Here is a 14,676-nt window from a genome sequence, read left to right as displayed (position 1 = left end):
TTGTGGTATTAATGACAAACAAGTATTTTTAAATGCCATTTGAATTTTAATTGTAAATGATCTTAATGAGGGAAAAAAAGAGAAGTTAAAATAATATCCTTGTGCTAGAATCTATTCAATGAATGCAAGTTTTATTTATTTATTTATTTATTTATTTATTTATTTATTTATTTATTTTTGAGACTAAGTCTTGTTCTGTCGCCCAGGCCAGAGTGCAGTGGCGCAATCTCAGCTCACTGCAACCTCCACCTCCCGAGTTCAAGCAATCCTCCTGCCTCAGCCTCCTGGGTTTACAGGCGCCCACCACCACGCCTGGCTAATTTTTGTATTTTTAGTAGAGATGGGGTTTCACCATATTGGTCAGGCTGGTTTCAAACTCCTGACTGCAGGTGATCTACCTGCCTTGGCCTCCCAAAGTGCTGGGATTACAGGTGTGAGCCACTGCGCCCAGCCTGAATGCGAATTTTAAAGGGGGTATCCATCAACAATTGAAATAGCTGAATAACCAAAGAAAATATGAAAATAGCTTACATTTATAAATTATGATAAGCACAACCAAAAATGTATGACAGTTGTGTGTTTTTGTTTTCAAAACTTATTAGAGACAGTGGTTCAGAGAAAACAGCTCAGTTTCTATTTGCTCCTTTTCTGTTAAGAATCATCCTCCAAGTAATAAGATTGGTAAGAGGGAACAGAAGCCCAGGATTGACAAAGATTCAAATAAAATACCTAGCTAGCCAAAACAAACTCCTTCTTTGTTCCAGGCTTGTTTAGGTAATATAAATAAGTCACTGGGGAGTCCACACCTGGAGTAAAAGTGGACAGTAGAGGAATGTTTGCAGTACCTTATGAGTGGAATAATAGAGGCCTGGACCAAGTCTGTGAGAACACAAAGGGGAGAGAGGCCAGCTGCTTCCCAGAGTGGGGATTGAGCTTTGCTTTAAAGATAAGTAGGACTTGGGTTTGTCTTCTGGCCCAGGTAAAACTGTCATACATTACAAGAGAAATTGTAAATGAAGTCATTGAGCTGCTGTCACTCATTTTGAGGGAAACATGAAGGATGAGAAAGACTTTAGAGGTCTGGAGTCTAGCAATTGTATTATAAACTTCAAAAACAGTAGAAAGTGTCTCAAGTTGGGTTCCCTGAAACAGACTCTAAGACAGTTTTATGTAGAAGGTTTATGGATGAGTGATCTTAGGACATACGCCGGATGAAAGTGAAGAAGGCCAGACTAGGCTAGGCGGACTCTTCAGGATTGTGCCAAATTGAGGCATAGGGGCTTGTCTTTGTATTCCTGCATTAGCTATTCATTGGCTCCAAGCCATTCTCTGGGAGGCCCTATAACCTTGAGTGAAGCAATTCCCTGCAGTTGAGGGCAATTTCTAGTGAGAGACGCAGTTATGAACCAACTGCAGCTTGAGTCCCAGCAGTTGGGGATGGCTGTGTTGGTTCTGAAAAGCGTATCTGGTATCCCTTTTCAGATGAATTCTGAAAATTCTAGATAGTTAATGGGCTATAAAGAGGACTCCAGAAACTGCTAACATAGAGTATCAAAGAGAGTCTTTTATGTTAACTAGAAGATGAAACACTAATTACTGGAACCCAGTATGAGTTCCAGGAATTGGTGGACATATAACTGGACTTCAGTAAGACATGTGGTCAGGATTCTCATGAAATCTTTATAGATATAGAGACCACCGGATAACTGACTCTACAGCTGTGTCCAAAGAGTGCTAATTAATTGATTTTATGAATACCTTAGGGCTTTATTTTCAATATTATCATATCCAACCTATTCATCATTGTTTTGGATACAGGCTTGCTCTCAATAGAACAAAATCATGGGTCAAATCCAACAAGATGAAATATGATAGAATATTCCACTTGCTCCAAAAATCTAGTTGCACAAGTACAAGAAAGGAAAGACTTGGCTTCACAGAAAATGGGAAAAACACATACGGACTTTGGTCAATAGCTCAATATGAGTCAACAGTTTAATGTGATTCAATCCTGAGATTGTGTGCTTTGGGAACATAAAATAACTATCAAATAGTGTTCTAGGTTAGCAGGATATCATTTTTTTTTCATGTGGTGGATGAACAATGTTTAGATATTTAACTAAAACTACCCTAGAAAGTACAGGGTAGCCATTCTTAAGCTTATTGATCTCAGGATCCCTTTGCAATCTTAAAAATTATCAAGGACCCTTAAAAGCTTTTGTTTATGTTTTGAATTTTTTTCTAGAAAGTAAAGTATTTCATCTCAATGTAGATTTTTTTGGTTTGTTTTAAATTTTATTAGATTAAAAAATACTATCTAATGATAAATAGGTTGGTAAATAGTTAAATCTCAATATTTACCCTATTAGAAATTAAAACAGATCTTTAAAGAATGTTGATTTATTAATGAATTTAAAAGTCATGATGATAAACCTGTTACATCTGTACATAACTTATTTTTAGGAAAAATAACTATATTTCCCCCTAAAATTAGAAGAATATGGCATTGTTTACATTTTTACAGCTTTCTTGAATGTCTGTCTTGGTAGAAGACAATAGAGTTTCATATCTGCTTCTACATTCAGTTTATTGTGATATATTGTTTAAGTACAGTTAACTTATAAAGAAAATCCACCTCATACAGATATGTAGGAAGGAAAAGGGAGGTACTTTACTTGCAGGTAATTGTAGGTATTCTTTTTTGATATTGTACCCAGACGCGACAAGTAGTAGTTAAAAGCTGGTACAATGTGGAATCTGAAACCATACCAATGAACTTTTCATACTCTTTTACATTAAAATTCATAGGCCTGTCTTGCACTTTGTTGAATGGATCTTTTACCCATGCTTGATTTTGTAACATGCTTTGGTCAGTTGGAAAATACTAGTTCATTACATTATGCAGAACCTACAAATATTGACACAACTATGACACAACCTAAGAAAAACCCACATTTTGTTTATATCACCATCCATCTCATTGGAAAAGTCTTTAAATAGTGGGGAGCTGTCAAGCTAACAGTGGCAGATACAAGTTTCTAAAATCCTAATTTTTGCTTGAAAGCTCAAATTTTATCATTGGCAATAAATACCGTCAGTTGTTTCCCTTGAAATGACAAGCTTATTTCATTTACTTTTGAGAAAATGTCTGCCAGATTCCCAAGTCTAAATAACCAGTTTGTCAGTCATTCAAGTAAAAATGGTGTTCCATGAATAAAAAAGTGGCTAATTCAGCTCAACACTCAGATTCTTACGCATCTGGTGGTGTAGCAGAAATGCTTTATACATTCTTCTGATTTTGTCACACAGAATATTAAAGTTACGTACTCAAGGTTGATATTAGGTGAAAATAATTATTACTGCTTCATCAAGGACATTCTTTAGTGCAACTGACTTCTTTCATTTTTTTACTTTTATGCCAGTGCAGGGCAGTCTAAGTTGATTTATGCTAAGGTGTCAGCAGTTTTACCCATCATTGCTCTGCAACATCAGTGCAAATGTTAACATAGTGAAAAAGACACATAATGTCTTAGTATTATTATGAAAATAGCTTTGACCCCACAGACCCTCCACCCTGCAAACAGATCTTGGAAAGCACTGCTGGTATAAGGGATGTGGAGCCAGTAAGTCTAATGGTGATGGTTCTTTCTATGAAACTGTGCTTTTTCTTTCTTGGGCTCTTGAAAATGAGGTTAAGATGCACTGCATATGATGAGAAAGGGTATATTTGCATAGGCAAGCAGAGGAAACAGAGCAAAAGCCTATAACAAATGAGCTCTGCATCCATATATCAGCTGTTTTTCCAGAGGTTATAGTAGGCAGTTGTAGACTCTGATAAGACAGCCACATTACAATCAAATAATCATAACATCAGCCTATTTATCACTAGATAGTATTTTTTAATCTAATAAAATTTAAAGCAAGCCAAAAAAGTCTAAATTGAGTTGATGTATTTTACTTTCTAAAAAAGGATTCAAAACAGTTTACAATGAAATGCATATATACTTTTGGGATAAGAAATGTATGGGGACAATGAATACATATGCATTTGGGGTATTTTATTTAAAATAAGAATTAAGAAAAACCAGTAGCTGAATAAAGGTAGCCTAGAAGAAGGTGTTAATAGTGGTTATGCTTGGATCATGGATTATTTATTTATTTATTTTGCTTATCTCTGTTTTCTGACTTTCAGCAATGAGTAGATACTGCTTTTGTAACAAGAATAATAAGAAAAAGGGTTACTTTAAATGAAAAAAAAAAAAAAGAGCTGTAATTGTATCAGATATCCAGAGCCAGATAGAGGTTACTGTAAGTGAAAAATAAAGGAATTCAGACTTTCCTGGACTAAAAGAATTTTAGAATTACACAATTTGTTATAAACTTTAATAAAAAGCCAAGAATTTGGGTTGTAAAGGAGAATTTTTATCATACAGTGAATAATTCAATGGGACAAGAAGGAGCTCCATTTCATAACTTCCTAATACCTAGTACTCTTTAGGAGTAGGATCATTTTCTAATTCACAGTCGCTTCTGACCAACCGAATCTGACCTATGAAAACTTTGTTTTTAACCTATATACATTCCTTTTTGCCATAATTGCCTAATTGCCTGTAGGTGATCGAGTGTATACAAGACTGCTCCTGAAACAAAGGAGTGCTTCTCGAGCAGCAGATAACTTTTCAGAAATGTCTGCAGTGCACAGAAGGCAGTTTCAGGGAGAAGGGTACAGTGTGCAAGCTGTGTGCCCTCGGTCCAGTCATTCAGCACCCACAGTTTACCTCATCTTCTGTGAAATGAGGAAACTGAACAAGATTCTATCTAAGGTTTCTTTCCCTTCTAAGATTTTTTTTCCTGACTCTATCAAATGAGATCTTTGCTTGAGTTCAAGTTTTTTCCTCAACATCCCAATCATGATATTAACAAATATGTCTATGTGAAAAATTATTTTCACATTTTCTGATTTGTGTGTGTATGGGTATTTTTTTGTTTTTGTTTTTGTTAGAGACAGTGTCTTGCTCTGTCACCCAGGCCAGGATGCAGTGGCATGATCTTTGCTCACTATAAACTCAAACTGTGAAGCGATCCTCCTGCCTTGGCCTCCCAAAGCAGATTTGTGTTTAAATTATTAATTTTAATGTCATAGTACAGAAATTTACTACAATCCAATGGTATTTCCTTTTGCTTTTGAAGGGTAGTGATAACCTTTTCATATTAAACCTTAGAATAATAGAATGTCAAAGGTGAAAATTAGATTTTGTGGTTGAACAACCATTGCTTATTTTCTTGCCTTTTATATCACATTAACCTTCCTGGTTGCTTAATTAATAAATTGTTGCAAAACTCCTAGTTCCTAAGGTAATAAACTTGATACAGCATACTAATTTTTCATTTTTTCCCCTGAGAAATCTGGTTATCTCATTGTCTTCCCCAAATCCTTCTTCAAAGTGCTATGGGATAGGCTTACTCTTCCTACTTTGAAATACAGAGATGACACTAAGAATTAGAAGCAGTGTCCAGTTTATGTGAGTAACAGAGCTGTAACAATAGGCCCCACTTTGCGAAATTTCCATAAGAGTAAACATGACTCTAACTATGCTATTTCAGTCATCTTTATCCTTCCATTCATTCTGAAGTTTGTATAATGCTAAAAGGCACATGCTTATATCTTTTTAAAAATATGTATTTTATTGCTGTAAAATAATAGTCTATTGAATAGACAGAACAGTCCTTTAGAAGTATAATAAAATATAGTAATATAAAAATCCTTCATATTACCAGTAGTTCTAGATTTATAGGCCCCTGGGGAGCTCACTTTCCCTTGCTGTCATAATTTTGAATCTTTTGCCCATACCCCTTAGATTCGACTCTTAACTTTTCCAACCCTTCTTCCAGCCTTTGTGACTTGCCACAGGTCATGGGAGAGAAGAGCGGGTGGGGTTCCATTTGTATATATCCTCCCAGTACTTCTATCTTTTACATTTTACCACTAGGACTAGCCGGTGGTGTCCTCTGTTCCCCCATGTCACCTCTTCCATCTCCCACTCAGGGGCATCTTGTGTGCAATGCCCAAATAGTGTGTAACTTTAGGAACAGAGGAGTGTGTTAAAAGCTAGAGGTGAGGAAGGGGAACTGGGAGAAGAGAAAGAAGACCATATATTTTGGGCAGCCCTGGTTGCAATTGTTTCTAAATCAGCACTAAAAAGTTTGCTTAAGATGTTCTTCAGATACGATGCTATGATAGTGTAGAACCTACTATTCTATGTGAAAATGTTTTCAAAGTCCACAAACAGACAGTATTTTAAGTAAAATTTTAGAAAGCAATCCACCTGTAAATTGAAGATTTTAATGAAAATAAAGGAGGAGACACTGTGGCTTAGAGTTAAGGCATATGCCTAAAGTTAAAATCCCAGCTTATGTACTAACTGGATGTATGAACCTTGACAAGTTATTCAAGCTCCATAAATTCATTTTTCATATTCATAAAATGGTGATGATAAAAGTACTTATAATTACCTCATAGAATTGTTGGAGGATTTAGTTACATAATGGATATAAATGCATATAATGTGAACATTTAAGCAATAAATATTCACATTTCCTGAGAAAAATATATAATATTAAATAATGCCTGGACAGGTGGAGATCTAAATCCAAACTTTATTTCAGAGCTTAACTTTTGATTCTGTGTTTTATGTTTTAAAGTACATTATAATTTAGTAAAGCTGTTTTCTGAGGGTATTTAGTGAGAAAGGTGATCATTATGTAAGTGAAAGATTTTTTATATCATTTTCCTCTTCTCCCTGGAAGAGATGATAAAATCAGTCCTCGGCCTTGATGTGAACATCGCATACCTTGAGTTGGTGTTAACAAATTTTCTTCAACCTTTTTTCAAGCAGTGTCAGCTAAATGGTGCCATTTGCTTATCACTCTTCTTTTTGGTTATTTATCCTAAAGATAAGAACATTAGTAAGCCATAAATGCCCATTTTGTAAAAACTGCATAGCTAGACAGATTTGCAATCCATATTAGGGTAATAATCCATCTGTTATGGAACTGGATCAATTTTGTAAATTAAATAGATTAAAAAGGGGGAAAAAGGGCCATGACTTTTCCCACAGTAAGCCTTTTCTCAAATGCTAAAAAGATTTGGGAAGACTCAAACTATTTGCCATTCTTCCTCTCTTTGCTTAACTCAGAGAGAAGGCCAAATATCTATTAAAAAGAGGGGTGGGTGCAGTTGTTTTTTTTTTTTAATTCTTCAGGGTCTGATTGCTCCTGGAAGTTTCATATTTTTGACAGAGTTTATTGTTAAAACCTTTTGATGACTACCAGAACATTTCTGCTGTTCTCACTGATCAGTTTAGTAAACGTGTGACTATGTTTGAATTTTCTTCTGCACTTAGCTCACTTTACTGTTACTTTCATCCTGTCTGTTCAAAAAAAAAAAAAAAATCTCCTGATGATTCTTCTAACAATGTGTGATTGGAGTAATAACTTCACATGTTGAAGAGTTTTGTGCTGCAGCTGAGAGGCATGTAAATACAAGCTGCTTATTTGCAAGAAGCTTCCAGGTTTGCAATATGATTGCTATGGAAACCACATAATGAAAACCTTATAACCATCTGTGTGGTTTGATGGATTTTACTGCATAGCTGAGCTGTTTTTGTTTACTGTTATTAAAATGTTGAATGGAATATATTAACTCACAAACATTGACTATTTGAGGTATTAATTAGTATTGTACAATGACATTGTGCCTCAACACCAAAATAATACATATTTAATAATAAACCTAAATAAAAAAATATGTGAATGTATATATTTCTAATATATTGTGAAGGTGATTATTGCCTAGAATTTTGGTCACTTGTTCTTACATATTTTTAAGAGCTTTATTCTATTAATAAATGAATATGTTAAGATTTATTTGTATGATTTTTTTAATCCATTTGTTTATTCTGTATTTATCGAACATCTCCTTTGTGCCAAGTTCTATTCAAGGTTCAGTCTGAGGTTTTTTTCCCTGCCTAAGATTCAAAAACATACACCATATTTGATTTTGTTATCTTTTATATGGAAGCTATTTGTATTGTTAGCCAAGATAAAATGAGTTGTTTAAATATTGTTAAGAAAAATTGATATATTAAATGCATTAAGCTTTGGTTTAAAAATATCGCTACCAGGTTTAAAATGGAAAAAGGAAGTGTCCTTAATGAGCATCTCATCCTCTAAAATCTGCTTATTAAATGGCATCTTACATGGATTTCAATTTGGATATTTTATAGTAAACATTAATTCTTAAGTAAATACTTTTAATATCATTATTCTGATAATTTAAGAGTGCATATTTCTAAGAACAAAGCTCTCTGACACCAATATACAATCCAGAGCACATGTTACTGGCACTTAAGTTTTAATAAAATAAAAAATTCATAGTAACAAATACTTCTAAATTCATTGTTAACTTTGTCAAAGAGCAGAGTTTTTTCATTAAGTCTTGTAATGAATTTTTATATGTTCATGCTGATTTGGGTGGTGAAATCTAAATCCCACAGTCTCTTTTTTTTTTTTTTTTTTTGAGATGGAGCTTCACTCTTGTCGCCCAGGCTGGAGTGCAGTGGCGCGATCTCAGCTCATTGCAACCTCCGCCTCCCGGGTTCAAGCGATTCTCCTGCCTCAGTCTCCTGAGTAGCTGAGATTACAAGCGCCTGTCACCATGCCATGCTAATTTTTGTATTTTTAGTAGAGACGTGGTTTTGCCATGTTGGCCAGGCTTGTCTCGAACTCCTGATCTCAGGTGATCCACCCGCCTGGGCCTCTCAAAGTGCTGCGATTACAGGCGTGACCGACCATGCCCAGCCCCCACAGTCTCTTCTTAAAAGCCACTAATAATACTTATTGTTTTGATGCGGTTATAGCTTTTGACTGAGGACGAGTGCCTTTATCCATTTTTTAATTTATTTCTTACTATTGAATTTGTGACTAAATTAAAAGGGGAGTGGGTGCTATGGAAAGAAAGTGTGAAAAGTAAGGAAAGCTTTCTCCTTCACCTTTTACCAAATTATCTGTCAATAAAATGAGTAGGTTGGAATAATGACTGTAAACGTTCCTTCTACCTTTAAAAATTTATATGGAAACACCCTATTAACCCATTTATTAAAGCTAGCCTTTAAGGTTTGGCATAAGTGAGGTAACTATTATTAAAAAGAAAAGAGACAGGATACTTTTTAAAAGAGTGGTATACTTTTATTAGGTCTTCTATATATTTGACTGAACCATATTAAATTGTCAGTGTTATGTTTAACAATATGAATAAAATGCCAGATATTTTCAGGTGTCCCTTATATTGGAGTTGTCATTATTTTGTTTGAATTGAGTTACAGAAATTCAGAACAGTTCTATTTGTCGTGTAAGTACAGCTACCCTCAAGCTTGGTTGAAATGCTGATTTTGATTCATCCCCATTTAACATTTTCAGGAGACTCCTAAATTTCCACCTGTAGTCCTGACTGCTCTACCATACTTTGCAGCTGCCCAGACATGTTCTCTGGGTTGCCTCACCAATACATTAAATTCCTCCTGTTGAAAACACGACTCTTTGTGTTCCCCAGTAAGATAGATTATTTTGGCTATCCTCCTTTTAGTAATAATATGTCCATTTCTCAGTTAACTAAGCTCAAAACCTTAGCCATCCTTTGTTGCTCTTTTTCACCCCTCATTGCTCCACATTCAGGCACAAAGCTTATCCATTCTAGTTCCTTTACCTCTTATAACCATCTCCTTTCCATTTCCTTTGCCCCTTCAGTTCAGGACTTCCTTCCCCTTTATCCACAGTAGTCTCTCTCCCCGCCCCTTTTTTAGGCTGTCTGAGACAATGGGATCAGATGTCCATTCCTGAAGCATAGCTTCAGTCCTGCCCTTTCTCTGCTCAAAAAACCTTCTAAGGCTCTTATTGCCCACCAAATAAAAGCCTGCAGTCCATAACAAGATGTTCATGGCCCCTCAACAGCTGGTCCAAACTATGAGCGTAACTCCTACCCAGCTCTTCCCCTATGTGTACCAGATTCTTTAGTCAAAATGAATATGAACATGCCTTTTTCTTTTAAAGATCATACCTATCCCTCCGGAAATATCCTTCTTATCCTCTCTCCTTATTTAAACTCTCTCCATCCCTTGGAGCCTCCGTGGTGCTCCCTAGTTGGGGGATTTCTCTGCTGCACTTCTTCAGTGCTTTGTGCATCACTTGTCAGGTTTAGGCCCCTTCAGCCTGTTTTCCTTTAGAGCTTGTCTTCTGTCCCATCTGTGCTGTCAGCTTCCTGTGAGCAGAGGCTTCCTGTTACTTTTACCTCCTTGGTAGATCTCTTCTGTCTCACAGTTAGTTAATATCCAATGAAGATTGATTGACTGATTGATTGAATAGTTACAATGACTACATTTATATATTTTGCATATTTTTCTTTAAAGTTTTAGGAGTTTTCTTGAAATTATGATTCTCTTTGAATCCAGTTTTTCTTTGGCATGCCATTTGTTTATATGTCCTGCCTTAAGTATTTCTAGGTTTGTATGCAAATCCTTAGGTGAGGAAAAATCATGTAATAAATATTTTTCTTGGTGTAAATGAATTAGTTTATTAAGTCTATTTAAAGCTCTTCTCATTTAATTTTATCTTATTTCTTTGCATAATTTGGGGAAGGAATGGTATAGGTGAGTGTGGAACAAATGTAAATGGAGCACTGATTATATGTAGGATAAAGAACATTGACTTTATAATCACAAACTTAAGTTCGAATGACACACTTTGGAAGTTACTTCACCTTTTTGAGTCTCTAAAAATAAACTTGTCTGTAGAATGAGGATTAAAAATTATTTGTCTATGAGATTTTAACATCCAGCATTGTGTATGACACATAATAGGTCCTTGGTATAATTTTGGGGGAATTACCTCAAAGGATGAAGATCATTATAGTATCTTCCTGTGAAGATTAAGTGAGAAAACGTATGAAATTATATGATACTCAATAAATGATTTATAGGTTAACTGCATTTTTAATCACACATTTCTCCTTGCTATATGATGTTTTAGGGACCATGATTTTATATATGATACTCCTGCCACACAGTACAATGTGGTGTATCAGTATAACGCTGGGTGTTACTTTACTGGATTTAAGGGTTTTCCTGAAATTAAGATTGTTCCAGATGAGTTTCTAAAAGTATTTAAAACAAAACATGCAGTGCATTAGTACATATCTTAAATTTTGCCAAGCCAGTTGGAAAGATTGCTATTTGGAAGTAGCTAGTATTTTATTTATTCAGTGTTAGATTGTCGAAAAAGGACTGTGAATCTTGAGTTATTTTATTCTTTGAAAAATAATGTTTATGTGTTATAAACTTTTAGTTTTGCTTTTAAAATTGAGTGAGTACTGTAGTGTTATCCCTGAGAAAACCCTTCAGTGTGCCATTGATAATGTTTATTTACAGAAGAAGAAGAGGACAGTGCTCCAGTGAAAGTGGAAGAACAAAGGAAGATGAGTCAGGATAGTGTCCATCACACCTCAGGTAATGAATTGTGTAGCTTCTTGGCAAACCTTATTTTGCTTTTGTTCACTTTCATTTTATCCATGTTCTTACTGTTCTAAAGATGTTTACACAGCTCCCCAAAGTTGGCATTTTTGGCTTGGGTATCTTATGGCTGATAAGCTGCTTAGTCCCATTTAGGATGCATGAAAACCACTTGAGAAGGATTTATAAAGTAAGCCAATTTATACAAGGTATTCCTTCCTGAATTACTTTGTAATGACTCAATTAGCTTTCATTTCTGCACAAAGGAGATTTAGTTGCATAAATTAGCTTATCATCATTGAGGAAGTGTCACTGCTAAAGGACAGTTTATAGATACAACATGCAGTTGCTGTCAAACCTATAAGAATGTAATATAGACATCTGTGTATACTTTGTGCTTGAGCAGAACAGACTTCTGCCATTCAGAGACTAACAGGGGACAACAAGTTGCCCAGGGGACTGGCAATGTAGACATCTCTGAAAAGGTCAACTTGACACAGGCTCTGACAATCGACCCACAGCTCTGTCTTCTTTGATAAAAATCAGATAAACTTAAGACTGCTAATTGATCTGCAGCCTGTTTAAATGTTGGCCATGCATATCTTCATTGCATATGATTAACACAGAAAGCAAATGAATTGGGTAAGAAATGCCAGAGTCCAGTGACAGCAGCTTAAAAATTGGAAAAGGACACTGGTGGCCTAAAAGGCTAGGAAGGATGTTCCCCTTATCCATTTCCACTTGGCACATATCCCCAAGTACTAATTATGAATGAGACTGGAAAAATAATTGCACACACTCTGTACAAAATCACATGATACGGACAACTTTTCTTGCTTGTTGTTATTTCCAAATAGCAGGAGATAAACCATATCTGTAGTGCAAGCATGAGGTTAGTTTTGATAAACCAGCAATTATTTTACACGGAAAGAAGAGAAAGACTGCCTTCTTATCAGGACTTTACACCTCTTCATAGCCACATGTCAGCTGGGGCAAGGTCTGCCATATCATCTCTGTGTCTTGCAAAAAGCTAGAGTTAGGGTCACCTTCCCCTCTCTGATATGTCCATACATCACTCTTTCAAGCTGTCAAGGCCGGGTGGACAAGAAGTGTGTGTTCAGGAAGTAGCTTTCCAGAGTCCTTCCTACTGTGACATGTGGAAAGGAAACAGAGGCCTGATTCTAGACCTGGACAGGAAAGCAGAAGTAGGTTGCTGCAAAAGGTTTTGGTTAGTGTTTTTTCAGAAAGGAAGCGAGAACAAAATCATTACATGTTAGCACTCTAGTCCTATAAAATGAAGCTATAAAACACTGAGGCTTAGTGAAACCTTGAGGACTATGTTCAATAGTAGTTTAAGTATATATGTTTTCGGTTTATGTATCATGAAACTTCTGCCAAAAATACGTAGTTTTCTTTTTAAGAAAATTTCAGTGCAGGTATAGAAAGTGGATACATACAGATGGTTCTTCCACAGATACAAATATTTTGGCTTAAAGCAATTGTATTTTTCAAAAGCCCTTTTAAAGTAAACATCTCCCAAATTTTTGCCTTTGAGGGTAGGAAAAAAAATCAGTTTTCCTCAAAGGAATGCATCAAATAGATCTAGCCTTTCATGCAATGGCTATAAAACACTACAATAATTCTTATCTTTAGTGACATGAAATTCTTTTCAAGCAACAGTTTTAATGCTTTTGCATAGAAGTGACCTTTGCTCTTCCCTAGGCTGTCAAAGATGTAACACTAGAAGTTTGTTTGCCATGCAGGGCAGTGAGTTGACAAGGGTATTACTATCTTGCTGAGCATCACATGACATGAACTTCTAACCTTACTCAAGAATGTTATATATATTTCACATTGACTGATTTTACTAAACCCCCCACCACAGACTTTTCTAATGTAAAGTATGTAAGCAAAAACAAAATTAATCTTGTGTTTCTTACAAGTTCCTTCATGTTCAAACTTATATATCTTGCAGATATGTGGGTGAGTATATATATAAAATAAAGATTCCATTTGATTTTTTTTGAACATTATAGAATATATTTACCTTTCTAAAATAGTTTTTAAACCTTTTAACACCAAAGGAGAGATTCTCCACTATCTTATTCTCATATGTTTCACCCGTGGTCATCATGTTTTTCATCTTTGCAAAGTATCTCCTCTGTCTACATGTTTCATAACAATTCTGTTAGCTTTGCCCAATGATCTCTTCTTGTATGTTTTTAAAAGCAGGAGTAAGAACATTGTTTTAATCTTTCACAGGCTGGCTAATTAATTTTTTTCTTTCTTACCTTTTTTTAATCAATCATGCTTCTCAGGACAAGAAACATAATGTAGTTTTTTTTTGTAATTTTTAAAATATAGATCATGATGTGGATAGAATAGGAAAATTAATCCATGTAGTAAAGCCAACTAAACATACTTAATTTGTGCTTTAAAATGTATGTTTATGATATTTGCCTCATCCCATCTTTAAAAATACATATCTCAACTGGATTATTTTTCAGTGTTTAGGGGTGAACAGTGTTAACTTTTGCAAACCTGCACTTTTGAGGCTGTCGGTGCTTAATTTTTTGTGTATGTTTAGCTACACTTTAAATTTTAAAAAGTAAGCTAGAGGAGATTGCTGCCCTTTAAGGAACAAGACTCTTCCTGATTTTTGTGTCCAGATTTCATATCAAGAATTCAAACATTACTTCCCTGAGACTAAGGCTAATAAACATATACTGCCAGCGTTTTTTTCCCCCTACTTACGATTTTTTCTGCTTTATAGCTAGTATTGCATGCTGAAATAGATAGACTAGTAAATCATACATGTATGTAGCTGTGTGACATAAACAAATTATTCTTTAACAGAGCTCTCATACGGGACACAAAAATGAGGTTGGTCTTTGGGTAACATCATCATCAAGATTATAGAAAGCACAGTTGAAAATGCATCTTTTTCCCATATTGCCAAATCACTAGCTCTGTTGCCTCTTTACAGCAGTGAGATTTAATGAAATGCTCATGATGCACATCTAGGGAGAGATGCATCTTGCACACGGTGGGGGTCTCTCTTCCCCTCATGTGCTCCTGTAACTCCCATTAGTGTTAATGGGAGTTTCAGCAAGCG

The 14,676-nt window shown here is 35.3% G+C and overlaps 1 protein-coding gene across 1 annotated transcript in view; it reads left to right on the top strand.

Annotated features, from left to right (window-relative positions):
• Positions 1 to 14,676, top strand: part of SKAP2 (src kinase associated phosphoprotein 2) — a 196,482-nt gene that overhangs the window by 161,634 nt on the left and 20,172 nt on the right. The window contains exon 10 of the mRNA XM_003807911.5: positions 11,481 to 11,558. Within this exon, the coding sequence (XP_003807959.2) occupies positions 11,481 to 11,558 (78 nt within the window). The remainder of the gene's footprint in view (positions 1 to 11,480; positions 11,559 to 14,676) is intronic.

This window comes from Pan paniscus, chromosome 6, assembly GCF_029289425.2.
Source record: "Pan paniscus chromosome 6, NHGRI_mPanPan1-v2.0_pri, whole genome shotgun sequence".
In the NCBI taxonomy this organism is placed as follows: domain Eukaryota; kingdom Metazoa; phylum Chordata; class Mammalia; order Primates; family Hominidae; genus Pan; species Pan paniscus.
This window is presented reverse-complemented; position numbering and strand designations above follow the sequence as displayed.